The 21,528-nt window shown below is 52.8% G+C and overlaps 11 protein-coding genes across 11 annotated transcripts; 7 read left to right on the top strand and 4 right to left on the bottom strand.

The window, feature by feature from the left end:
- The first annotated feature begins 12 nt into the window (after positions 1–12).
- BD324DRAFT_617334 (NCS1 nucleoside transporter family) lies at positions 13–2,182 on the top strand. The gene is made up of 10 exons (XM_022014911.1): positions 13–123; positions 158–299; positions 337–479; positions 517–556; positions 594–659; positions 695–1,014; positions 1,050–1,284; positions 1,323–1,606; positions 1,649–1,953; positions 1,991–2,182. The coding sequence occupies exons 1-10, from the start codon at positions 52–54 to the stop codon at positions 2,076–2,078; spliced, it is 1,695 nt and encodes a 564-aa protein (XP_021874108.1). The 5' UTR covers positions 13–51; the 3' UTR covers positions 2,079–2,182.
- A 229-nt stretch (positions 2,183–2,411) lies between these two features.
- On the top strand, positions 2,412–4,787 carry BD324DRAFT_648905 (hypothetical protein; the record flags this gene model as incomplete). The annotated part of the gene is made up of 1 exon (XM_022017904.1): positions 2,412–4,787. The coding sequence occupies one exon, from the start codon at positions 2,412–2,414 to the stop codon at positions 4,785–4,787; it is 2,376 nt and encodes a 791-aa protein (XP_021874107.1).
- Positions 4,788–5,209: 422 nt separating this feature from the next.
- Positions 5,210–7,120, top strand: BD324DRAFT_273932 (transmembrane amino acid transporter protein-domain-containing protein). Its single transcript, XM_022012345.1, has 9 exons — positions 5,210–5,376; positions 5,411–5,489; positions 5,523–5,584; positions 5,621–5,640; positions 5,674–6,154; positions 6,190–6,365; positions 6,401–6,539; positions 6,578–6,916; positions 6,955–7,120. Exons 1-9 carry the CDS (start codon positions 5,362–5,364, stop codon positions 7,021–7,023), a joined length of 1,380 nt encoding a protein of 459 aa, XP_021874106.1. The 5' UTR covers positions 5,210–5,361; the 3' UTR covers positions 7,024–7,120.
- On the bottom strand, positions 7,076–7,938 carry BD324DRAFT_273949 (N-acetyltransferase GCN5). The gene has a single exon (XM_022012346.1). It carries the CDS (start codon positions 7,848–7,850, stop codon positions 7,218–7,220), a length of 633 nt encoding a protein of 210 aa, XP_021874105.1. The 5' UTR covers positions 7,851–7,938; the 3' UTR covers positions 7,076–7,217.
- Positions 7,939–7,981: 43 nt separating this feature from the next.
- Positions 7,982–8,817, bottom strand: BD324DRAFT_679337 (hypothetical protein). The gene is made up of 2 exons (XM_022019036.1): positions 8,164–8,817; positions 7,982–8,128 (listed from the first exon to the last, which is right to left on the bottom strand). Exons 1-2 carry the CDS (start codon positions 8,769–8,771, stop codon positions 8,125–8,127), a joined length of 612 nt encoding a protein of 203 aa, XP_021874104.1. The 5' UTR covers positions 8,772–8,817; the 3' UTR covers positions 7,982–8,124.
- A 107-nt stretch (positions 8,818–8,924) lies between these two features.
- On the top strand, positions 8,925–12,543 carry BD324DRAFT_655201 (hypothetical protein). Its single transcript, XM_022018808.1, has 14 exons — positions 8,925–9,188; positions 9,222–9,384; positions 9,418–10,091; positions 10,126–10,277; positions 10,313–10,426; positions 10,465–10,962; positions 10,998–11,059; positions 11,103–11,250; positions 11,291–11,545; positions 11,584–11,641; positions 11,679–12,016; positions 12,053–12,093; positions 12,129–12,333; positions 12,368–12,543. Exons 1-14 carry the CDS (start codon positions 9,011–9,013, stop codon positions 12,518–12,520), a joined length of 3,039 nt encoding a protein of 1,012 aa, XP_021874103.1. The 5' UTR covers positions 8,925–9,010; the 3' UTR covers positions 12,521–12,543.
- Positions 12,544–14,105, bottom strand: BD324DRAFT_617288 (hypothetical protein). The gene is made up of 8 exons (XM_022014910.1): positions 13,913–14,105; positions 13,784–13,838; positions 13,704–13,729; positions 13,443–13,655; positions 13,350–13,403; positions 13,145–13,306; positions 12,950–13,105; positions 12,544–12,901 (listed from the first exon to the last, which is right to left on the bottom strand). Exons 2-8 carry the CDS (start codon positions 13,809–13,811, stop codon positions 12,566–12,568), a joined length of 975 nt encoding a protein of 324 aa, XP_021874102.1. The 5' UTR covers positions 13,812–13,838; positions 13,913–14,105; the 3' UTR covers positions 12,544–12,565.
- A 674-nt stretch (positions 14,106–14,779) lies between these two features.
- On the top strand, positions 14,780–16,526 carry BD324DRAFT_648899 (hypothetical protein; the record flags this gene model as incomplete). The annotated part of the gene is made up of 9 exons (XM_022017903.1): positions 14,780–14,954; positions 15,009–15,115; positions 15,154–15,374; positions 15,414–15,486; positions 15,528–15,710; positions 15,751–15,870; positions 15,911–16,068; positions 16,107–16,440; positions 16,500–16,526. The coding sequence occupies 9 exons, from the start codon at positions 14,780–14,782 to the stop codon at positions 16,524–16,526; spliced, it is 1,398 nt and encodes a 465-aa protein (XP_021874101.1).
- A 145-nt stretch (positions 16,527–16,671) lies between these two features.
- BD324DRAFT_617281 (hypothetical protein) lies at positions 16,672–18,491 on the top strand. The gene is made up of 5 exons (XM_022014909.1): positions 16,672–17,023; positions 17,062–17,118; positions 17,162–17,712; positions 17,754–18,379; positions 18,417–18,491. Exons 1-5 carry the CDS (start codon positions 16,683–16,685, stop codon positions 18,450–18,452), a joined length of 1,611 nt encoding a protein of 536 aa, XP_021874100.1. The 5' UTR covers positions 16,672–16,682; the 3' UTR covers positions 18,453–18,491.
- BD324DRAFT_644665 (NADP-dependent oxidoreductase domain-containing protein) lies at positions 18,484–19,621 on the bottom strand (the record flags this gene model as incomplete). Its single annotated transcript, XM_022017599.1, has 7 exons — positions 19,532–19,621; positions 19,381–19,493; positions 19,064–19,330; positions 18,957–19,023; positions 18,892–18,909; positions 18,675–18,838; positions 18,484–18,634 (listed from the first exon to the last, which is right to left on the bottom strand). The coding sequence occupies exons 1-7, from the start codon at positions 19,586–19,588 to the stop codon at positions 18,484–18,486; spliced, it is 837 nt and encodes a 278-aa protein (XP_021874099.1). The 5' UTR covers positions 19,589–19,621.
- Positions 19,622–19,973: 352 nt separating this feature from the next.
- Positions 19,974–20,930, top strand: BD324DRAFT_617276 (hypothetical protein). The gene is made up of 6 exons (XM_022014908.1): positions 19,974–20,096; positions 20,159–20,236; positions 20,288–20,437; positions 20,482–20,637; positions 20,682–20,800; positions 20,840–20,930. The coding sequence occupies exons 1-6, from the start codon at positions 20,079–20,081 to the stop codon at positions 20,844–20,846; spliced, it is 528 nt and encodes a 175-aa protein (XP_021874098.1). The 5' UTR covers positions 19,974–20,078; the 3' UTR covers positions 20,847–20,930.
- Positions 20,931–21,528: the final 598 nt, after the last annotated feature.

Raw genomic sequence — 21,528 nt, 5'->3', positions numbered from 1 at the left:
AGGTAGGAGACCAAATCGCTCTTGATCTCTCATCTACTCGACCCTATCGTTATGCGTCTGAAACAAAAGCTATTGGTGGGACAAAGCGAGGAGGAGGCTGAGGTGTGGCAAACCTCGCGATGGGTAGGCTGTGTTGTCAAATCCCGCTCACGTCCAGTTGAATAGAGATAACGTGCCTCTACCACCCTCAAGACGGACTTGGGGACCTTGGTCTTACGTTGGATTCTGGATCACCACCGGAGTGAACATCTCTGGCTGGTCTGGTGGTTCTGCCTTGCTGTCACTGGGATTGACTGTCGGTGAGAAGTTCCTGAAGCTTCATTCCTGATGCCTAAGGTCAATCGATGGCTGTCGCCGTTATTGGGAATCTTTTGGTCGCAACCTGTGTGGTCCTGACTGGTTTGGTTGGTGCAAGATGGCATGTTGGATTCCCCATGTGGAATCGAATGACTTGGGGTCTTTGGGGCTCGTTGTTCCCGGTGAGAAAACATGACGAATCCAGTCGCTTATCTACAGCTTGCGAACCGAATCATCCTGTCGTTTACATGGTCTTCCAGTGAGTGACACAGATAGGAGGTGCCTGATCTCTTCAGCTCAAGCGTGGTTCGGTGGACAGGTTCTGAAAACTCTGCTGGGCTCTCTTGCTCCGTCGATCTACAGTGAGCGCAGACGTGGACCTGTCTGACGACCGAAGCTATGCGCAACGTATTTCCAGCATCGACACACATGGATTCCGCCGACTTTCTATGCTTCATCATTTTCCTCCTGTTATCGTTTCCATTGCTCCACATCCCGCCCGAAAAATTCCGGAAGCCGTTCATCGTCGCCGCCATCACTTCGAGTATTACTGCATCCTCCCTACTCATCTGGTCTGTGGCTAGAGCACGGGGTGGCGGACCACTCTTGTCTGGAAGCCAGACTGAGTACACTGGCATACAGCCCGCAAAAGGTGCGGCCCTTGCTTGGGCCATGTTCTACGGGATTTCCTCTCAGATGGGTGGCATCTGTGCCGGGGTAGGCGTCGAGATTAGATCTCCGTTGATGTCCAGATCCTTAACATGTCTGACTACACTCGTTTCGCTGTCAAACCCGGTGATCAAGTATGGTCACAGATCTTTGTCGTCCCCATCATGAGCATCCTCACCTGTCTCATCGGTATCGTCTGTACCTCGTGTGCCGCTCAGTTCTATCCCGAAGCGGGCCTGCTATGGACGCCATACGGACTGCTCAGCACCATTCAAGCCAACGGAGGAAATGGCGCGAGAGCAGCGGTTTTCTTCGCCTGTAAGTCCTGTGAACGGTGAAAGAGCTGAGATCTTCAGCACTTGCCTTCCTCATTGCTCAGTTCGGAATCAACATTGCAGGCAATGCGATCTCCGGAGGAATCGACTTGGCGTCGCTATTCCCCAGGTACATCAACATCCGACGAGGCGCTTACATCACCACACTCATGGCACTGCCCATGTGTCCGTGGGCTCTGTTATCAGGCGCGACCGTGTTCATCTCTGTCATGGGCGGGTACGCCACATTCCTTGGGCCCATGACCGGTGTCATGGTGTTCGACTACGTTGTAGTGAGGAAGCAAAAAATGAAGCTCTCGTCTCTGGTATGTCTGTAAGCGTGGTCTCCGGCTGATTTTGGTCGCCAGTACGACGCCTCTTCGAGCTCGATCTATTGGTATTGGCGTGGCATTAACTGGAGAGCTCCTGTGGCCTGGGTACTGGGCGTAGCGCCACTATTCCCGGGATTCCTGGGTGAGGTATCAACCATCTCAATTCCCATCGGACTTCAGCATGCGTACTACCTATGCTTCCCTCGTGAGTACATGAGCCTGTGCTGTCTAACAACAGTGGGATTCACGATTTCTGGACTCCTGTACTGGTCGTTGGCCACACTCTTCCCTATTCCTCATCTAGGCGAGATCGATGATTACGATGTTTTCGGCACATTCGGGTTAGTTACAGGGACAGGTGTATGCTGATAATGATAGGCAAGCCGAAACCTCGGCCAAAGACCTTTCAAATGACAGCGAGAAGAACGATGCTGTGGAACCAGTTGTTGCAGTCTTGCCTGTATAGGCTCTTGGGTGAAGAAGGGGTAAATCCGCCTCGGCCTGTTTCTCGTTGAGCCGTTCGGAGAAATAGTACAGTATTGTGAAACATGCATAGAGATTAGGGAACGGGCCGGCGCCGGATCGGCACAAACATCTTCCGATTTCAGGCTTGTTATAAATGAATTGAATTGTTCTTGCTTGTCGACACTCTACGAAAAGCTGCTGATCCACGATGATGGAGTGTCGTGAGCTCGCTCAGCTATTCTCGGAACCCACTCCTGCCTCCCGGGTGATGGTGCGATGGTGGTGGTTTGGATGCACCAACACAAAGGCGGACATTGACCAGCAAATGGATGCAATGGTCAAAGCCGGCATAGGCGGAGTCGAGCTATCCTGCGTCTACCCAATAGCACCAAAGCAGCCAGTAGCTTACGGATCTCAGCACTTCCTGGATCTCGTCTCGTACGCTTCACGGGCAGCGCAAGCTCGCGGCATGCGATTCGACATGACAATAGGGAGTGGATGGTCCTTCGGGGGATCTCATGTAACTTCGGAGCACGCGGCTAAACGCCTGCGATTCGAAACTCGGGTTGTGGGCCCTCACTCTCAGACGATATCACTTCCTGGCAGGTGGCCGGGAGACTGCTTGATTGCCGCGTGGATCTCAGATGGGGCCTTGGGGGAGCACTCCCCTGCCTTTCAACGTCTGGAGCTGGTCGGGGATAGTGTCAGCGTTCCCTCCGGCGGCTCCCCGAGGACTATTCTAGTGGCGACATCCGGTTTGACGGGACAACAACTCAAACGTGCCTCTAACGGCGCAGAGGGACCAACTCTCGATCACTACTCTCGCGAGGCGACGATGCACCACCTCGAGTCTGTCGGAGACCCGTTTTTGAAGGCGGCTGGAGGCTCCAAAAACGTCACTGCGGTGTTTTGTGACAGTCTAGAGGTGTATCACTCTGATTGGTCACCCAATATGGTCCAAGAGTTCAAGATCCGCCGAGGGTACGACCCGGTACCATTGCTTTACCATCTTTGGTCTCCGCATCCCTCTGGAGCGCTCTTCCGAGCAGACTACTATCGGACATTATCCGAGGTGTACGAAGATAACTTTTTGGCAGTATGTCATACTTGGGCTCGTCAACATGGCACAAAGTTTCGCGTTCAGAACTATGGTCAGCCACCAGCCCGTATCAGCGGATTCCGACATGCCGACATGATCGAGGGAGAGAGTTGGGGGTGGTTGACGGTCCCGCAAAGTCGGTGGGCTGCGTCTGCCGCTCATCACCTGGGCATCAACGTGGTTTCGTCGGAGACATGGACCTGGATCAACTCGCCTTCGTTCAAAGCAAGGCCTTTAGACTTCAAGGGAGAGGCTCATGACCATGTGCTCTGTGGAATCAATCATTTCATCGGTCATGGTTGGCCTTCCTCGCCCACAAACGTCGTCTCGCCTGGGTGGGCATTCTACGCCTCTGGAGCCATCTCCGACAGGAATGCTTGGTGGAAGGACGCTTCAAGACCTCTCTTCTCCTATCTCCATCGCCTATCAGAGGTCATGCGTCACGGAGAGCCGGTAGCAGATATTGGCATCTGGATGCCGTACGAGGACACCTACGCCAACTTCACCCACGAGGAAGAGCATAATCTTTGGCGGTCCAGCTCGATGCGACTTGGAGAGGTTCCCAGACTTCTACGACAAGCTGGATACGACTATGACCTGATTGACGCCGGTCTTGATGTGGCAGTGATCTGCCAACGTCACAAAGTGGTTGTGCTGACCGGCTGCACCCGCTTGTCCAAGGACGACCTAGAGGCATTGGCGAACATCGCCAGCCAAGGCATCAAAATTCTTGCCGTGGACAGTGATCTACTACCGAGTGCCATTCACCTGTCTGCTTCAGACTTGATTTCCAAGCTCAGGTCCATTGTACCACCAGACGCTCACACAGGACATCCTGGCATCGGTGCCGTACATCGGCGGTTGGCTGACGGAGAGCTCTATTTCGTCGCCAACACCCTTCCAACACCATCCTCTGTCAGTCTACAGACAAGAACACCACATTCGTCTTGGCAGCGCTGGAATATACATGATGGTTTGTTTGAGTCTGGCACAGGCCCGATCCATAGCCAGCTTGCGCCATACGAAGCTGCTATATACGTCACGTCGCAAAAGGATGGCAATGAGTCCAAAGGCTCGACCCAGAGCTCTGGCCCGTCCATTCCTCTCGAACGCTGGTCCCTCGAGCACCCCCTGCATGATTTGCAGGAGGTCTTCGCGCCACATCAATGGGACGATTCCGAAGATTTTGTCGGCTCTGCCACTTATACGTCTACTATACAGCTGGCAGCGCCGCTACCCTCGTACCTCTATCTGGACACATCGAAGTTGCCTACGCCAAAGCGTTCGGCCAGACGAGACCAATCTTTCGAGGCACATGCTGCGGACCCGCTTGGCGTGGTCGCGGCTGTCCTCATAAACGGACAAGAGGCCGGCACTTTTTGGGATCCGCCATATCAACTCGAAATAGGTCGATTCTTACAGACCGGGGCAAACACCATAGCAATCCGGGTCAGTAACACGTCGGTGCCTGCTATGCGCTCTGGTGACTGGCGCAAGATATGGGAGGAGACGGAACGGGCGCATGGGCGGAGATTCATTATGCAGGAGATAGATTACGCCTATGAACCCACGCGGTCCGGCCTGTTGGTAATTCCTGAGCTCCGAAGATAAGGTTTGCCGTAGTTAACACAGATCTGACTGTATGATATAAAAATAGCAATGATGCATGTGACACCGAAGTCTGAGGAGCGGGTCACGATAGGGCTCCGAATGAATATTTGAGCGAGACCGTTGACCATTTCGATCTGACCATTCCTCGATGTCGGAGAAGACTGAATTGAAATCAGGCCCCGAACTGCCGGGGACCGTGCAAACCGAGCTCGGAGCAGTTGTGCCGGAGCCAATCGATACACGGATAGGACGATTTGCCAAAGTCCCCATTGAAGAGTTGGTCTACCACGCCAATCAGCAAAGGAGAGCCTATGGCTTGGCAGCAGGCAAAGAGTTAGTTCACAGTACCTAGGTTGCCGCTGAAGATGATAGTGAAAAGAAGCGACTTTGGTGGTTCAACATTTTCGAGAATCGCTTCGGCCCAGAAACGGCGGAGAATCAGTTGATTGATGAGAATGTTCCCCAATTGGAGGCTGCTACGGGCGGTGTCGCTGCCCTTGGAGGATACCCCAGTGAACAATGGGCCAAAGACAAGGACGATGCCCGAAAAGCGCTCAGAACTGCTTCTTGGGGAATGATGTTCTTCATTGTGAGATTAGCCTAAGGCCCTTTGCTGAAGCCAGATCACCACGGATGTCATTGGGCCAACGAACGCTCCATATGCTTTCTCAACCGTTGGGTTTGTGGGTGGAGTTCTGCTTTGTGAGTCAATTGCAGGGATAAGCTCACAAGGAGACCTCGTCTTCGGTCTTGCCGCATATTATGGCTCTTTCCTCCTGCTGAATCTCTATCTCAGGGTGAGTCAGCTTGATTCGTCCCGACTAACACTGCAGCTCGACTCGACAAAATATCCGTAGGTCTAGCATGAGGTCATCGCTAAGTTCAGAATTCACACCTTCGGTGAACTCTTCGAAGTCTTCTTCGGCAAGGTCGGCCACTATCTCGTCTCTCTGATGCAGATCACCCAAATCATTTTCATCGTCGGCTCCAACAACATTGCGAACGCACAGTCCATGACGTTGCTCACCCAGAATCGAGCGTCTGGGCCCATCTGTTTTATTGTCTCTATTATCATTTGGGCAGTGATCGGTTTCGTCAACTCGGTACCATTCCGGTCCCTCAGGAAGTTGTCGTATATCTCCAGCTTGAATGTCTTCCTGAACATCTTCGTATGCTTCCTGAGCATGGGCTTCATTGCCCATTCACCGCCAAACTACGCAGCAGCTAGCTCGACATATGGATTTACCGCACCTTATGCACCCATCGCGACCACTGTTTTAGCCCCGCCTGGTCCGCTCTCCAACTCTGTCAATGGTGCCATGAACATGGTCTTTGGTTGGTCGGGTCTGATGATATTCGTCGAATTTGTAAGTGAAACGGGAGGGATATCGCTCATATACAGATGAATGAAATGCGGCGCCCGTGGGAGTTCTGGAAGTCGTTCACCCTGGCTGAAGGCATTGTTCTCTTCATGTATCTCCTTTATGGAGCGTATGTGTATGGGTTGCAAGGTCAGTATACGTTGCCGGTGGCATACCAGGGTGTATCGTCGTACGTTTGGCAAAGCATCGGTAATGGGTGAGTGCCGCTTTGAACCAAAATCTGACGTGTAGACTGAGCTTGTGGACCTACACCATGGCAAGTGTAACATACCTCAACATCGGAGTCAAAATCATCTACTGGCTGCTGTTTGAAGAGTGTTTCCGCGGACCGCCCTTAATGTCTACCAAAGGTTTCTTCTATTGGACGGCTGTAGGTCAGAGTTTCCGCATCGATGCTGACCTTTCTAGCTACAGGCTCACTGCTGGATTCTCAGTTTCGTCATTGGAACCGCGATTCCACAGGTTCAAACCATCCAGGCTCTGATCGGTGCCGCCATTCTGCTGCAATTTTCTTACACGTTTCCTCCTCTCATGCAGTTTGCATTCGACGTTCAAGCAGACGCATCTAAGGAGGATGGAGTGTATTCGCCCGTCTCTGGCGTTCAGCGCTACGATAGCTGGTGGTCAGCGTCTCGTTGGAGACGTGGTCTGTTCGGAGGTGGCGCCAAACGAGTCGCGTACAAGTGGTTCAACGCCGTCTTCTTCATCGCTGCGCTGGCAACCTCTGGTCTGGGTATCTGGGGAAGTGTGAGTACCAGTTTTCGGCTCAGGTCTGACCGGCTCAGGTCGAAACCATCATCGCGACGTTCAAAACCAGCGCAGCGACTTCTTTCGGATGTACTGCTCCGGTGTGAAGACCGGCGCAGTGATCAGTCTCTCCTCCGATTTCAGTCTACGTTCACTAGTCATTTCCTATAAAGTTATGCATATGTCACAACGCCAAGAAGTAGTGGTGACCTGCCCGTGGATGGGCCCCTCGTTCAGCAACAACATCCCTCCTCCGTCCGACTTAATGACATATAAAGTACTGAGTCCATGTCTCCCGTCGTCATTGCAATGGCTTCGTCAAGTCCCACACGAAGATCCGCGAGCCTTTGTCCTGCGTAGGAACCTCCCCAAAGCCAATTTTTTGGTAGAACGCGCAAGCCGAGTGATTTTCAGCCGAAGCACCAAGATGGACCCCCTTGATGCCTCGGTCCTGCATGGCTTGCAGGAGAGTTCTGATCATCTTGCGTCCAAGCCCTTTGCCCTGAGCTGGAGGTAGAAGATCAATGTGAAGATGTGCGGGGTATTCGCGGAGTGACGAGTTGAGAGGGGTGGATCCCGTCTCATCTGCAATCTTGAAAAAGGTCTGCTCTCGTGATGGCCCTCCGGAAGAAGTTGGCGGTCGTTCGTATTTCTTCGACTCTGCTGGCCACCATGACTCCTTGTACCATTGATTGAAAGCGTCCGAGTCATCTGTCCCGACTGTGTACCCAATCACTTGCCCGTCCAAGTCTTCGACCACCCATGCGAGCTGTGGATCTCGTTTGACATACGGCAAGACCCATATATCTCCCCACAGTCGATCGTCAGAGAGGAGGCCAGTCCCGTCTTTGCCGTTATTGCCAGTCTCGCAGCATATCTTGGCAAGACTGGGCTCGTCTCCAGATCGAAAGGGGCGGATGGTGAGGGAGGACATGGTATCTCCGTAGAGTCGAAAAGGAAAGTGGGGTTTGCCCTCGTGACCGAACAACACCACTGAGGGTGGGGAATGCCCCCCACCTGCCCGGTGGCCAAAGCTACGGCTTCACGTGGCATGCACAAGATAATACCAGCTGAATGCATCTGATGTATTATAAGAAAGTGTGTACGGGACGACTATACAACTAGCACTTGCTCCAAGAGGCGCATTCAAGGCTAGACAATGTCCAAGAAAAATATTCACGGGATCTCTATCGATATCCGCAAAGTGCTCAACTGCTTATCAGCCACTGTCTTCACCATAGACTTACTCCCTTGATGCCAATGTCGTCCGGGAGACAGAACCATCCCGAGAACCTGCTGAGGCGAACGCCGGCGTCGGAGGCTCCTTGGAAGATAACTTCAATCCTTCGAGGATTTGCGTGTCCAACTCTCTCAGCTTTTCATTCAACGCCATTCTAGATTCTTCGGCCTTCTTCTCCTGCTCGGCCGCGTTGCTGCGCTCTTTGTGTAGTCGCTCCATAGATGAGATCCAAGAGGCCATTTGACGGCGCAAAGTGGATATTTCGTCCGTCAATTTGGATCGTTGTTGAGTCAGGTCCTTCACACGACCTTCCAATTCGGTGATCCTCGGTTTGAGCTCGCCACGGACGGAAGCTTCGACGGCTTTCTCAGCATCCTTTCTCTCCTGAACAGCTCTCGACGCATCCATAGATCTCGCAGCCTTCTCCTTCTCCAAGTCCAGGATAGCTTGATCTCGTTTCTCTTCTGCGGCGCTGACAGCTCGCGATGATGCCACAATCTGGGATCGAGCTGCATCTCTCTCCTTGACGATGCGAGGGTAGTCGTCAAAGGTGGTCAAGAGCTCTTGAATGCCTACCGGCTTCCCGCCTGTCCGTATTGACGCCGTCGCTGGCATCTTGGAAGGACGTTTCGGATGGTCTGTTGTTTGATGGGAATTGGTGAACGCAGGTCGAGAAGGAAGGGGGGGGCAAATAAGGGTATGACGTAAAAGGACCATCAACATTCATGAACACGTGGTATTTGATTCCGTTCAATCATGCATGATTCTCGCTTCGATGGGTGCAACTACGCGATGAAATGCAAATGTCTATGGCATCGGAATCGAGGATAATTATGTAGTTGGATGCATCGACCATGACCTTGTCGTATCTGGTGTCCACAGCTGGATATTCGAGAGAGCAGAATGAGTCGTATCCGCACGATATCACAAGCATTGTCCAGTTAATTGACGAGGGAGCCAACGAATTCGAGGATGAGCCTGTCGTCGGGTTCGCCCGTCTGACAGATCCTGGATGGGTCTGTGATCGGTATTGTGAGTGATGTTGGAAATGGAGCTGATGATAAGCTTATCGGTACATCTCGAGATTGGCCGATGGGCTGACCACTGCCTTGGAAATGAAACCCGTTTCTGACAATCCTACCATTGGTCTATTATGCCCCAGCAACCTCGACTTTTTAGTGGCATGGATTGCGCTCATGAGACTTGGATACGGGGTCTTGTTTGTTGCGTGAGTGGACAGTCGCGCAAAGCTCATGATTAGACCTCAATGCTCGCCGTCCGCCATCGCTTCGCTGTTAGAGAGCACAAAATCTGATCATCTATTATACCATTCCAAGTATCAGCAGCTCGCAGAACAGGTCGAGTCTCCGGCCAGGGTGACGCTGTTACCCTCACCAACAGCACCTCGCCCTTGCTCTCGTCTGCCGTCCTACAATCACCTTACTTCCCATATCTTCCATTCCTCTGGGACGAGTGGTAATCCAAAACCCATACCGCACAAACATCATGTCAGCACCGCCTCTCTACCCCGTCGCGCGCTACCAGATGAGCCACATGGTCCACCTCCCGAGCCGGCAGCCTTCACGACGACACCCCTGTTCCACGGTGGCGTGTCAGACCTTCTACGGGCTTGGATGGCACGAAGTGTGCTGTATCTCTACCCCACATCCGAAGTTCCCATCACATCTAGGAACGTGTGCCTCGCTGTAGAAGCGTGTAATCGAGGTGTCGAAACTTCACGCTATCGGGTCAATTCGTTTCTCTCCGTCCCCTACATCCTCAGCACTCTGGCCGACGATTCATCGGGAGTTGACTTGCTCAAGCAAATGGACTTGGTGAGCACTGGGGGAGCGCCACTGGAAAAGGAGACTGGGGACAAGATGGTCAGGCAAGGCATCCGTCTGGTCAGTCGGCTTGGAAGTAGCGAATGTGGATGTGAGTCATCCTATACTTCTTCGCTGATGACAAGTCCTGCTCAGTTCGTATCGGGACTTTGAGCATGACTTGGAGTGGGATTGGCTCAGAAATAATTCGGCGTACAGCCAGGCTTTGAGCTTCGAACCGAGTCCAATTCGAGATGGCCTATTCGAACTTGTGGTGGGCAACGAATGGCTGAGCAAAGTGAGAGATCCCTCGAGTTGGTAGCTGACTGCTAGACTAAATCAAATCGTCCGGACGACAGTTACGCTACAGGCGATCTGTACCGACCGCATCCTTCAAAGCCAGATGTGTGGCAGTACGCCGGTCGAGGGGACGATGTCATTGTGATGGTGAGAGAGGTGAGGCCTAAATGCGTGCTGATCTTCAGTCGAACGGGGAGAAAGCAACGCCCGGATTCGTTGAAGAACGCTTGAGGCGATCCAAGTTGATTGCAGAGGCAATCGTTGTCGGAAGCAATCGACCCAGTTTGGGACTGCTCGTGTTCACCGATGCGCCTAAGGACCGAGTGATAGCGGAGCTCCAGCCTATACTGAACGAGGTCAACCGAGAGCAGCCGAGCTATGCCGCTATCCATCCAGACGCATGCCTTCTTTTGAGCGGCGTAGCAGCACTCGACAGGATCCCAAGGGCTAGCAAAGGTACGATCCAGCGAGGACTGGTAGATCAAGTGTTTGCTCAGGAGATTACAAGCATATGGCGAGACGAGTCAGATGAGGAAGCGCAGCGTACAAGAGAGGAGATTCAAGAATTTTGTCGGGATGCTGTGGGGCAGATGCTGGGCAGTCCGGTGGATATCCATACGGACCTCTTCAATTCTGGCATCGACTCTCTCAAAGCGACGAGGCTTCGATCACAGATGATCAAGGTGAGTGAAGCGCTCTCGCTCGTGCTGATGCGCAGTTTGTTGGCGGGAAGCCCTCGATCCCCCTTAACGTGGTCTTTGAGCAATCCACAATCGCTTCGTGAGTCTACCAGAAAGTGTCATCGCTGAGATTCGCATCCTAGTCTCGCCGAATACATGTACAGCGTCCAGCAAGGCACTTCCGTATCCCTGTACGAATTCAATGAGCACACTCGCATGCTAGAATGGGCGGACAAGTATGGGTCATTCAGCCAAAGCCAGGGTCCTAAGGCCGGTCTCTCACGGGTTTTGGTGAGCTATTCCAAAGAATCGGGCTGACTGCTCTAACCAGGTGCTCACTGGTGCTACCGGCTCTCTCGGAAGAGAGGTGCTCAATGCCTTGAGTGACTCCGCATTTGACCGGATCATCTGTTTGGTTCGAGGTGAGAACGACGACGATGCGCGAGTACGGGTCCAAAAGGCTGTTGGAAGCGACAATGATCTGGATTCGGTCTCCGTTCACGTTGCCAATTTAGCGAGCAGTGATCTCGGGCTGGACGCGGCCGTTTTGGACGCGCTTACTGACAGCGAGGTCTCTGTGATACACGTGCGGTCCCGTCCTTTCAATGTTGCTGACTGGATTAGGCTGCCTGGCCAGTCCATTTCGGAAGTAGTCTGCAATCGTTCGAGGATAGCATCAAAGGTGAGCCAGAAAGTTGGCGGAGCAAAGCCAACAATAGGTCTCCACAATCTGCTGTCCCTCTACCTACGATGTGGCTCGCCTAACCGGTTCATCTTCTGCTCCTCGCTCGCCTCTGTCCTCAGATCGGATCAGAAATCCATCTCGGAGACCCCATCAACGGATCCCTCGACTGCCACTCCCATCGGCTACTCTCGATCTAAATGGATCGCCGAGCAGATCTGTGCAAAAGCTCGTGATGTCCACTCTTCCATCGTCGTCGCTCGTCTGGGACAATTATGCGGAAACTCGAAGACGGGAGTATGGAACGAGACTGAGGGATGGCCGTTGTTGCTGAGAACGGCTGATACAACGCGTAGTCTGCCTCTGCTTGATGATGTGAGTGGAATCATTGTATACGGACGCTGACATCAGGTTGTGAACTGGCTTCCGGTCGATGTTGCAGCTCGTGTCCTGTGGGTCTCAGCGCCTAGACTTTTGCTGACGGCAGACTTGACCTGGTGCATGAGGAGCAACCGGACCTGATATATCATCTCGTCCATCCATCCCCTACCACATGGTCCACTGTCCTGGATGGCGTAGAGTCGAGCGGCACGTCGTTCGAGCGGTTGCCTCGATCAGAGTGGCTAGAGCGAGTGGAGCAGATTCCTGACGAGGACATTAGCCGAAAAATGTTGTTTTTATGGCGCCAATCGGTGAGCTCCCTGGTGATGCGGTGCTGACGGGCAGTACGGCGAGGATAGCCCGTCTTCAGTCTCATACGACATTGCTACGACCAACGCGCAGAAGGCCTCTTCCTCCCTTCGCCAACTCAGAGCTTTGCAACCTCGAGACTTTGCCCGAAGCATCGAGGCGTGGCGCAACACAGGGTTCATGACGTAGCATGCATGATGATGATAATGATGATGATGGTCATAGAGGTGACACCTACTCGCGTCCGACGCATTCAGATACTTCGCACGCATCCTCTTCCTGAGTGTAAGGATCCCATCCGCCGAGCATGGAGCTCTTGTATACTAGGCTCGGATCTCCAGGGGCTGAGTACCCCTCTGCTTCTGGGAAAGCCCATCTCGTCTCGTCCAGCGGCCCGTCTCTGAAGGCTGTTGACCATTCGGAAGAAGGAGGATTAGGTGTCGTTTCTGGCTGTTCCGTCAACGCTGGTTTGTTGAGCGAAGCCTTCTTTTGAGCGGGCGTTGCTCTGACCCAGGAAAGGTACGCTGGATTTCCTGGTTTGACCACGTTGTCGGCGACGATGACGGTGCCCTGAATGGATTGAGCGCAGATCTACAACTCGAGCAAAAGACGACTCACAATGTCGATCAAGCCTTCGGACTCTAAGAGCTTGATGTCTGTCGAGTAGAGGAACTTGACGTGATCCAGGAAGATCATGTCCAACGCCTGACCTTTTGACAGGCCGAGCGCGTCTCTCAAAGACTTGATGCTGGAACTGGAGCCGCCCACAAGAACCTGGAAGGGTGAGCTTCGGTCACAAGATAGGGGACTTACCTTGATGGCCTTGACCACGCCTGCCAGTTCAAAGGCGGTTTGAGCAGTGCTCGCGTACACCTCGCTCTTCTCCAAACAGATGTATCCGGCACGGTTAGACGACGAGCCGCTAGAGCTCCAATCGGCAGGATATGTCGCATCTGGATGGGCTTCGAGAAGTTGCTGGAAAAGATGAGCTTCTCGTCGGGGATTGACGAGGACGTACCCTTGAGAATGAGATGCCTGAATATCCAACATAGGTTCCGACCTCGAGGATGAGCTGAACGTCAGTGCTGATTTGGGTGGATCCCGCTCTCACCTTTGGCTTTCGCTTAGCAATCAACTCTTCCACCTGTTTCCCCTTTGTATCTCCGACACTCATAAGATACCTGTTCGCTCCCTTTCCAAACTCGTGAATGGCATCGAGGACTCGCTGAGAGCGGTCGAACAGAGAGAGGTGTTTTGTTGCATCTGATTGCAACGCGGGCAGCTGGAGGAGGTGTTTTTGTAGAGCTTCTTCACGACCGTCGCCCTGAAGTTTCGTGAGCTCCTTACACAGATATGGGCGTGGATGATTCACATGGAAGATTGTCCCCTGGACAGGCTCTGCATGCTGTCAGTTGCTGGTGCTGATTCTGATGGCATCCTAACCCAGCTCACCATGATATTTTGGCGGTGCTGTTGTCATCTCGGAGTCAGTCGCTGGGCTGGTTGGCTGTTGGTTGTCAACGACACTTCTCCCTATCATCTAATGAGTCAATCCCCGCCTCCCCCCACTACGTCACTCACGCTTCGTCGGTGACGGAGGGGGACCTTCGGCTATGCAAGCGAGTGTGTATGTGCTGCTGCTGACATCCGCCAAGGTCAATGAGCCACAGCCACAGTCCCCACGCCGATGCATAGCATACGCGACAACGATCGTTGATGACAGCCCGCCCGCCCGATCGGCGATCTGATAAGATATAATCAACTTGAAATTTACCGCTTTGAGCGAGAAAAAGAGGGGGGATTTGATTAGCTGGAAACCACGTAGCGGGGGATTATCATTTTAGCGGTGTGGGTGTGTCAAGGGAGGGAAGCGGCGGCGGCGGCGGCGGTAGGAATGGCCCTAACCTGCATCCGCCCTTCAGTCCAACTCCCTCCTGGCTCTCCCACTCTATGCATACAAGCCACTTCCACCCCTCTGCCCCTTTCGACGGAAGGCGTGATCATTGCGCGAACCTATACGAAATCGAGGGGAGTTGACGAGTTTTATGATGGTGATCGCTTCAATAGTGCTCTCTCTCTTTCGCTTTCTCTGGGCTGGCGCCATCGACCCTCTCGCTCGCCCCTTTCTGCAGCCCACCCTCACCCTAATTGTGCATAGATGTGCATACATACACACTGTATATGACCCTGAGCCAGAAGCAGCCCATATCTTGTCATCGATCGATCGCTTGTCGTTCCGTTCAATCGATCGCTTGGTTTATTCATTCCATCGCAGGTTCATCCAGTTGTGAGAGAGAGTCCTCGGCTAATAGCTATATAACCTATATAAGTGTAAACAGGTCAGCACGTTTGTCGGTTCTCGTTTACCGTCTCTTCCATCCTCGCGATCCATTCATTCACTTACTCACTCACGCATTCACGTTCATACACACTCTCTGTATTCTCACCATGTCAGACCTCCAAGCCACACTCACCAAGGAGCCCAATGGCTCACTCACCGTCACCGGGTACGAATCACTCAAGTACAACTTCCACTACACCTCGCCAGTCTTTGATGTCGCCAACAAGAAGCTTGCAGAGATTTACGAGAAATGGGGAAGAGTCTTGATCGTCATTGACACGAGTGGGTTGACTAGCACCGTCTTTGCACGATACGGTATCTGACAGTCTTTCCCAGTCGTTCACCCCATCTATCAATCCACCATTGAGACCTACTTCAAGCACTATGGCATTCCCATCACTTGGAAGGTCGTCGCGGGAGGAGAGCTCAACAAGACCATGGACGTGAGTTCCTACATCATGGCCCCACTCTGACTGTCCAGACCATGCTCGAGATCGTCGATGCCATGGACTCGTTCGGGATCGTCAGAACCGAGCCGACTTTGGTCATCGGAGGTGGTCTCGTTACCGATGTCGCAGGATACGCTTGTGCCTCTTACCGACGAACCAGCAACTTCATCCGAATCCCCACGACCTTGATCGGTCTCATCGACGCTAGCGTCAGTATCAAGGTCGCCGTCAACCACCGAAAATTAAAGAACAGGTGGGTTTGCGGGCTGAGTTTATAGCTGACTAGGTCCAGACTTGGCGCCTACCACGCTCCTCTCCACACCTTCCTCGACTTTTCCTTCTTGCGAACGCTTCCCGTTGGCCAGGTGAGATATTCCCCGGCGTTCCTCCCCTTCTAACGACATAGATTCGAAACGGATTTGCCGAGCTCATCAAGATCGCCTCTGTTGGCGACAAGCCCGTCTGGGAGCTGTTGGTCAAACACGGCAAGGAACTCGTTGAGACTGGTTTCGGTCACAAAGATGGAGGTGAAAGCGTCAAGGCTCCTGGTCTCGAGGTCTGCCACCGAGGAATCGAGACGATGCTGCAGGTAAGCAAGGGGACTCTAGCCATCAGTCTCACGAGCTCAGCTCGAATCGCCCAACCTTCACGAGATCGGGCTCGACAGAGTCATCGCATTCGGCCACACCTGGTCTCCTACCCTTGAACTGACTCCTCGAATTCCTCTGCGACACGGACATGCCATCACTGTGAGTCGTCTGATTCTCGGAATCATGCTAATTGCCTCAGATCGACATGGCTTACTCTATCACCCTTGCCCACTCTCGAGGATTGATCAACGATGTCCAGCGAGACGAATGGTTCCACCTCATCTCCTCGGTCGGCCTTTCGATGGATCACGAAGCATTCGACGAGCAGCTCATCGAAGCAGCTACCGAAGCAATCAAGTGAGTTCTAACACATCTTTCACGGCTGACGCTGGAAGAAAAACCCGCGACGGCAAGCAGCGATTCGCTGTCCCCGACGGCGAGTTTGGAAAATGTCTATTCCTCAACGATGTCCCTCTCTCCGAGCTCAAATCCATCCTCAAAGTCCACAAAGACTTTGTCAAATCTCGTTACGGCTCCGGAGATGGTCTCGAAGCCTACGTCGATGCTGGAGACCTTGGTGCCGACCCTGAAAAGTACGCTGCCAAGGGTCAACCCAAAGACACGGCAGACAGCCTCAAGAGGAACGGTATCGAAGGCGTCAAGGTCAAGACTGCCGCTGTCGCTGCCGGAGCCGTCCCTATCGATGGCACTGGCCATGTCGTCAACGGCGTGAGTCGCATCGTACATCAATGGCACACATACAGTATACTGACAGCAGTCCCTATCAGATGACAGCTACCAGGGTCGCCGCTTAGATGTCGCCTAGAGTCTGAAATTTTGCTTCCGTCAAAGAACCATCTTACCTTGTACCCAAAAAGAGTCAACGAGCAGACAGATCGTCGTCCATCTACTCTCTACCTGTAGAATACACAAAACAGCATGCACACGATAGCTTCACGTCAATTGGGAAGATGTCGCATTGTGTGACAGCGGCGATGAGCACACAACCGCGTCAGATCGGAAGTAAAGCGGAATCGAAGCGAGACTTGGAGATAAGGCAGATTAGGCTCAGTCGTCAAAGTTTGCCTCAACACATCTCACGAACGACGATGCCACGCCAGGCGCCAACACGAGCGCAGAGCTTTGTAACGGGGGTGGTAGTACCTCTGCTGTCTCTCTGTCTCTTGCCCGTGTCCATTCTCGCAGTAGCTGTCTGTTTGCTCCGAGATCGCCTGACTCCAAGGCTCAAACAGACTCCGAAGACTCAGCGATGCGTCATCATAAGCGGAGGACGAATGAGTAAAGGTCTTCAGTAAGTACTTGTCACTGGGTCCGCTGCTGAGTCTCAAGTCTCGCCCGAGCATTCAAGCGAGCAGGATGGAAGGTCATCGGCGTAGAGGAGACCGGGTGAGATCACCTACGAAGCTGTGTCGGAGACTAATGATGACAGCTGGGGCGAGCTCTGTCCCATGCGATTCTCTAAAGCGGTCGATTCGTTTCATCTTGTCCGATCACCAACGACCTCGTTTGAGCAGCACAAAGCTGCTATCTGTGCCATCGCTTCGTCCCACAGAGCCAGCCTCTTCATACCTGTCTCTGGTGTCGCTTCGTCCGTCCAAGATGCCATGCTCGCTGAGGCTCTCAAAGAGCATACTAAAGGCGTATGTGAGACGTTTATCCAGGACCAAGAGACTATGGAGGATCTGCATGACAAGGATCGGTTCATATCGTTACTTGTTCGCCTAGGGATACCGACTCCGGCCGGTACCAAAGTTACAGACGTCGATCAAGCCATCGCATTCTTTCGAGGACAGACCGATCAAGAGCCCAGGTTCATCATCAAATGTCTTGGATTGGACGAGAATCGTGGTGATATGACATTGTATCCTTTGGCCAGAGACGACGAGAAACTCACACGGACACGCCTTGCGCTGGAGAGCTTGACGACAAGGATCACGAAGCGAGATCCCTATGTCCTTCAAGAGTTCATCACGGGTCAAGGTGAGTCCCTATACCCGATCTCGCAAGTTTGACATTGTAAGAATGGTGCACACACGCCTCAGTCATTGACGGACAAATCACTTCTTTTGTCACTTGCCCTTCAAACGATATGCTCATGACGTACGAAGACGCAACGACAGAGGTCATCGGACAACGTGCAGAGCTCTGGACGAGAGCATTGCTAGCTAAGCTGAAGGATGGTCTCACCGCTTCTGGGAAGAAGCGCCGATTGACAGGACATTTCTCTTTCGACTTCATTCATTCAACCAAGGACGACGAGATGTACCCTTTGGAATGCAATGCTCGAGTGCATACCGCTATTATCCTACTTCCACTAGATGACATTGCAGGACGATACGACCATGCCGCCGTCGGAACGCTTCGACCGAGACCAAGATCTCTGCCTCGGTCATGGATCTACAACGACCTCATCATGCGATATCTTCCCAGGATCATACCGGACTCCTCCGTCCTCAGCTTGATCCACCCCTCTCTTCCCGCCTGCCTGCCTCGAGACAATGGTCCGAGGCCATTTGAAAACCCTCTCCGACTTCGAGTCGATCCATCGCTCGTCGCAGACGATCCAATACCCTTCCTCGTCTTGTGGCACCTCTGGTGGCCCAGCATTCTACTCAAGTGGTGGTGGCAAGGTCGAAGATGGACAAGGGTGAGCAGACTCGATGCGGATGGTGCTGATGCCAAAGCTCAACGTTAGCACCGGGCGGATCTTTGAAGCATGATGCATAAGGGCTAGCCGATTCTTCTAGACATCTATGGTACATTCGTATTGTTGATGCATACATGTTCGTCGCGATCCAAGCTGTCAAGTTGGGACATTTGGGTGGCGTTGAGCTCAAAGTCGAAGACGTCAGTGTTGTCGATGATTCGAGAACGAGTATCGGATTTGGGTAGCGGGATGAAGCTGTGCCAGTGTTAGCGCTTGGAGACCAGGATTTGTTTACCCTCTTTGCAGACTCCATCGGATCAGGACCTGAGCCCAAGACTTTCCGCACTCTTCGGCAATGGCGGTCAGGTATGGATCGGAAGATCGAGTCCCCTGGACGAGCGGAGAGTAAGCTTCGAGAGCGATCCCTCGCTCTTGGCAGTAGGACACGATATCCTTTTGCTGTGTGGTGCCTTTAGCTTCGGGGTAGCTAGCGATGAAGGAGCAGGACTTGCCTGGCACCATGGATGTAGCTGGTCTTGGTTAGTTCCTGCGTGCATACCACACGGTGCTCTCTCACCTCAATCTGATTCACTGCGGGAGGTATCTTGGCATACTCCTGCATTTCCTTGAGATGTCTGAGTCCACTTTTGTGTAAGCATGCACTCTTCTCGAAAGCGATCTCACTAATTGGAAACACCGATCGATTTGATCTTTCCCTCTTTCACCAAACTCTCCATGATCTTCCATTGTTCTCTCCTACCTTCAGGACCAGCAGTGGGCGAATGAATCAACATCAAATCAACGTAACCGTCTGCACCCGGATGAATCTTCTCCACACTCTCTCGTAATCGATGTTCGATTTGGTCCGGGTGACCAAGCTTGGTGGTCACGAAAAGATCTGATCGAGGGACATTGGCGGTTCGAAGAGCTTCACCGACCTGCTCTTCGTTGCTATCATGCATCAGCAATCAGCATCTCCGACCTTCTCGCCCTCCACTCACAAGTACCATTGCGCCGAATCAATGTGTCGATATCCCGCTTCGATGGCCCATTTAACCGATCGCTCGGTGACTTCGGGTGGAGACAGATAGACACCAAAGCCAAGTTGTGGTATCTGCAACGTTAGCTAGACGTAGGGATCATCTCACTCGCCTCAGCCCCAGAGGTCAGGCGCACTGTCGAGCCAAGGCTCAGCCTTCCATCCATCATCCTTGAGCTGTAGTGATCAGTAGTAGTGATCAAAAGCCGTCCAAAGCGGATCGAATCGAGCCCGCCGGAATCAAATGCCAAGGACGCGTTCTTTTTGCTGGAATTCCCACGGTGGATGCGATCGACGACTCACTGTCAGTCAATCAAGCCCGGCGAGTTTGAGCGGGATCCATGCATGCAGAGGAGGTCATGATACGTCGAGAATGGCCCGCTTCATCGAGGGGTCGTCCGGAGAAGGACCGGTCATAAATAATGGATGAATAGTAGTAGAGCCATAGAGCCTGGAGCTGTTTACCGCGTGAGCAGATTGCCACATGGTCAGGCCGGGATCGTCGATTTTTGGCTGACGATCGATAGTGAATGCCCAATTCCTTCTCCTTTATGGTCATGGGCTGACGTCACGTCGAGAAGTGAAGCCCCATTTGCTGGATCTAACAGCGCATAGTATGGCATCCATTCACTTGACTTCCATTCAATCTCATACGGTATCATGTCCACTCAGAACTTGGTGAGGATACTTCCAGGCGTATCCTCCCGATAAGTCATTGTGGCGCTGACATGGCTCACTAGAACATTGGCCCTAATCGCTCTTCCGGTCACAAGGAAGCGACCGAGGACCACACGACCGCTGCAAAGCTCGACTCACAGGTTAGCTTTACATTGCAAACTCGGGCGAACGACGTTGACTTTTTGATTCAGGGTGAGGGAGGTGATCCCAAGGGTTTGCTTCAGAACCGTCTCCTCAACTCGGACCGTGTGGGTCGAGCAGCTCTCTTTGACCAAGATGATTTCCTCTGCGTCGCCTCGTCCAAGAAGCCATTCGACCTCGAACCTGATCAAGTCAGAAAAGTGCGTCATCACGTCTCTATCTCTACCTCGGCTTATACGTGCAGATCCTCGATGGCATGTTGACCTTTGCTCGACAAGGCGATCCAACGATGGCCAGTGGAGATGGACACCCTCCGACCAAACTTCACGTCGGATCGGAAGGCACCGCAGACGTGACCAATGGTACTGCCGACTATATCCAGGCCACGCTCAATGGCAAGGTAGGTACCCAGTCCGACAGCCTGGGCTCATCCTCTCCCTCTAGCCATTCGTCGCAGCTAGAAGTGCCACATACGTGCTCCTCGTCGAAGGCGTCGACGGAACTGATGAAGGCGCTTTGATCACTACCATCCAGTCGTTCACCCAGGGCTTGGAGGAGCTGACGTGAGTGCTTCATTTGGCCTACGCGTACTGACTGTCTAGTCTCTAAATTGTGCATTGTAACTTACATCTGCCTGACAGGTAGCTCTGTACATTTTTCGCAACAACCCTATCATGCATTGAAATGACCTCCCAACGTCTGCGGCGTGCTTCGACCGGTGCTCAGATTTTCACATGATCCACTCTCTTTCATCAGCGCTGAGTCATGACAACTCCTACCGGCATGGACGAGTGGACGGAAGGTCAACATGATTACATGTGAAGACTCCATTCAGAACGATGCGTTCCTGATACTCGCCCCAACTTCACATAGTCTAACCATGCTATAGACTCCGAAGTTTTCTGCCTGCGACATCAGTGGAGTCGACACAAGAGAATGGAACATCTACAAGCCATTTGAAGATGTCAGCTTCGCCGTATCTCTCGGCAATAGAACCTTGAACCAGGACCAGATGCTCGAAGACTATCTATCTGACCCTAGATCTCGGCAATCAGCGGCTCTACTCTCTATAGTGAGTTCCTGCGAAGCGAGCGTACGCTGAGTCGCCAGTGCTATCGACGATAGTCATGTGGTCCGCCATCTCTGACCAATGGTCGTACATCGTGGCGACGCAAGAAGTTCAATCCGCTGAATATTGCTTCGGCCTCAGATCGATCCGGCGAAGCGGAAAGATTGACGATCAATGTAGTCACTTGTATAGGTAAGCTAGAACATTGGGGTCTTGGGTCTA

This window comes from Kockovaella imperatae (assembly GCF_002102565.1).
Source record: "Kockovaella imperatae strain NRRL Y-17943 chromosome Unknown BD324scaffold_2, whole genome shotgun sequence".
Taxonomy (NCBI): Eukaryota; Fungi; Basidiomycota; class Tremellomycetes; order Tremellales; family Cuniculitremaceae; genus Kockovaella; species Kockovaella imperatae.
This window is presented reverse-complemented; position numbering and strand designations above follow the sequence as displayed.

Bases quoted from the DNA above. Each gene is read 5' to 3' on its own strand.
- BD324DRAFT_617334 (XM_022014911.1), top strand. From the start codon at position 52: ATGCGTCTGAAACAAAAGCTATTGGTGGGACAAAGCGAGGAGGAGGCT. The intron at 557-593 runs GTGAGTGACACA...TGATCTCTTCAG, and splicing joins GTCGTTTACATGGTCTTCCA to CTCAAGCGTGGTTCGGTGGA. The intron at 1,015-1,049 runs GTAGGCGTCGAG...GTTGATGTCCAG, and splicing joins TGGGTGGCATCTGTGCCGGG to ATCCTTAACATGTCTGACTA.
- BD324DRAFT_273932 (XM_022012345.1), top strand. The intron at 5,585-5,620 runs GTGAGTCAGCTT...CTAACACTGCAG, and splicing joins TGCTGAATCTCTATCTCAGG to CTCGACTCGACAAAATATCC. The intron at 6,540-6,577 runs GTAGGTCAGAGT...TGACCTTTCTAG, and splicing joins GTTTCTTCTATTGGACGGCT to CTACAGGCTCACTGCTGGAT.
- BD324DRAFT_273949 (XM_022012346.1), bottom strand. From the start codon at position 7,850: ATGTCCTCCCTCACCATCCGCCCCTTTCGATCTGGAGACGAGCCCAGT.
- BD324DRAFT_679337 (XM_022019036.1), bottom strand. From the start codon at position 8,771: ATGCCAGCGACGGCGTCAATACGGACAGGCGGGAAGCCGGTAGGCATT.
- BD324DRAFT_655201 (XM_022018808.1), top strand. From the start codon at position 9,011: ATGACCTTGTCGTATCTGGTGTCCACAGCTGGATATTCGAGAGAGCAG. The intron at 11,546-11,583 runs GTGCGGTCCCGT...TGACTGGATTAG, and splicing joins GCGAGGTCTCTGTGATACAC to GCTGCCTGGCCAGTCCATTT. The intron at 12,094-12,128 runs GTGGGTCTCAGC...TGCTGACGGCAG, and splicing joins GATGTTGCAGCTCGTGTCCT to ACTTGACCTGGTGCATGAGG.
- BD324DRAFT_617288 (XM_022014910.1), bottom strand. From the start codon at position 13,811: ATGACAACAGCACCGCCAAAATATCATG. The intron at 13,730-13,783 runs GTGAGCTGGGTT...GACAGCATGCAG, and splicing joins AGCACCGCCAAAATATCATG to AGCCTGTCCAGGGGACAATC. The intron at 13,404-13,442 runs GTGAGAGCGGGA...ACTGACGTTCAG, and splicing joins TTGCTAAGCGAAAGCCAAAG to CTCATCCTCGAGGTCGGAAC.
- BD324DRAFT_617281 (XM_022014909.1), top strand. From the start codon at position 16,683: ATGTCGCATTGTGTGACAGCGGCGATGAGCACACAACCGCGTCAGATC. The intron at 17,119-17,161 runs GTGAGATCACCT...TAATGATGACAG, and splicing joins ATCGGCGTAGAGGAGACCGG to CTGGGGCGAGCTCTGTCCCA. The intron at 18,380-18,416 runs GTGAGCAGACTC...CTGATGCCAAAG, and splicing joins AAGGTCGAAGATGGACAAGG to CTCAACGTTAGCACCGGGCG.
- BD324DRAFT_617276 (XM_022014908.1), top strand. The intron at 20,237-20,287 runs GTTAGCTTTACA...TTTTTGATTCAG, and splicing joins CTGCAAAGCTCGACTCACAG to GGTGAGGGAGGTGATCCCAA. The intron at 20,438-20,481 runs GTGCGTCATCAC...TTATACGTGCAG, and splicing joins AACCTGATCAAGTCAGAAAA to ATCCTCGATGGCATGTTGAC.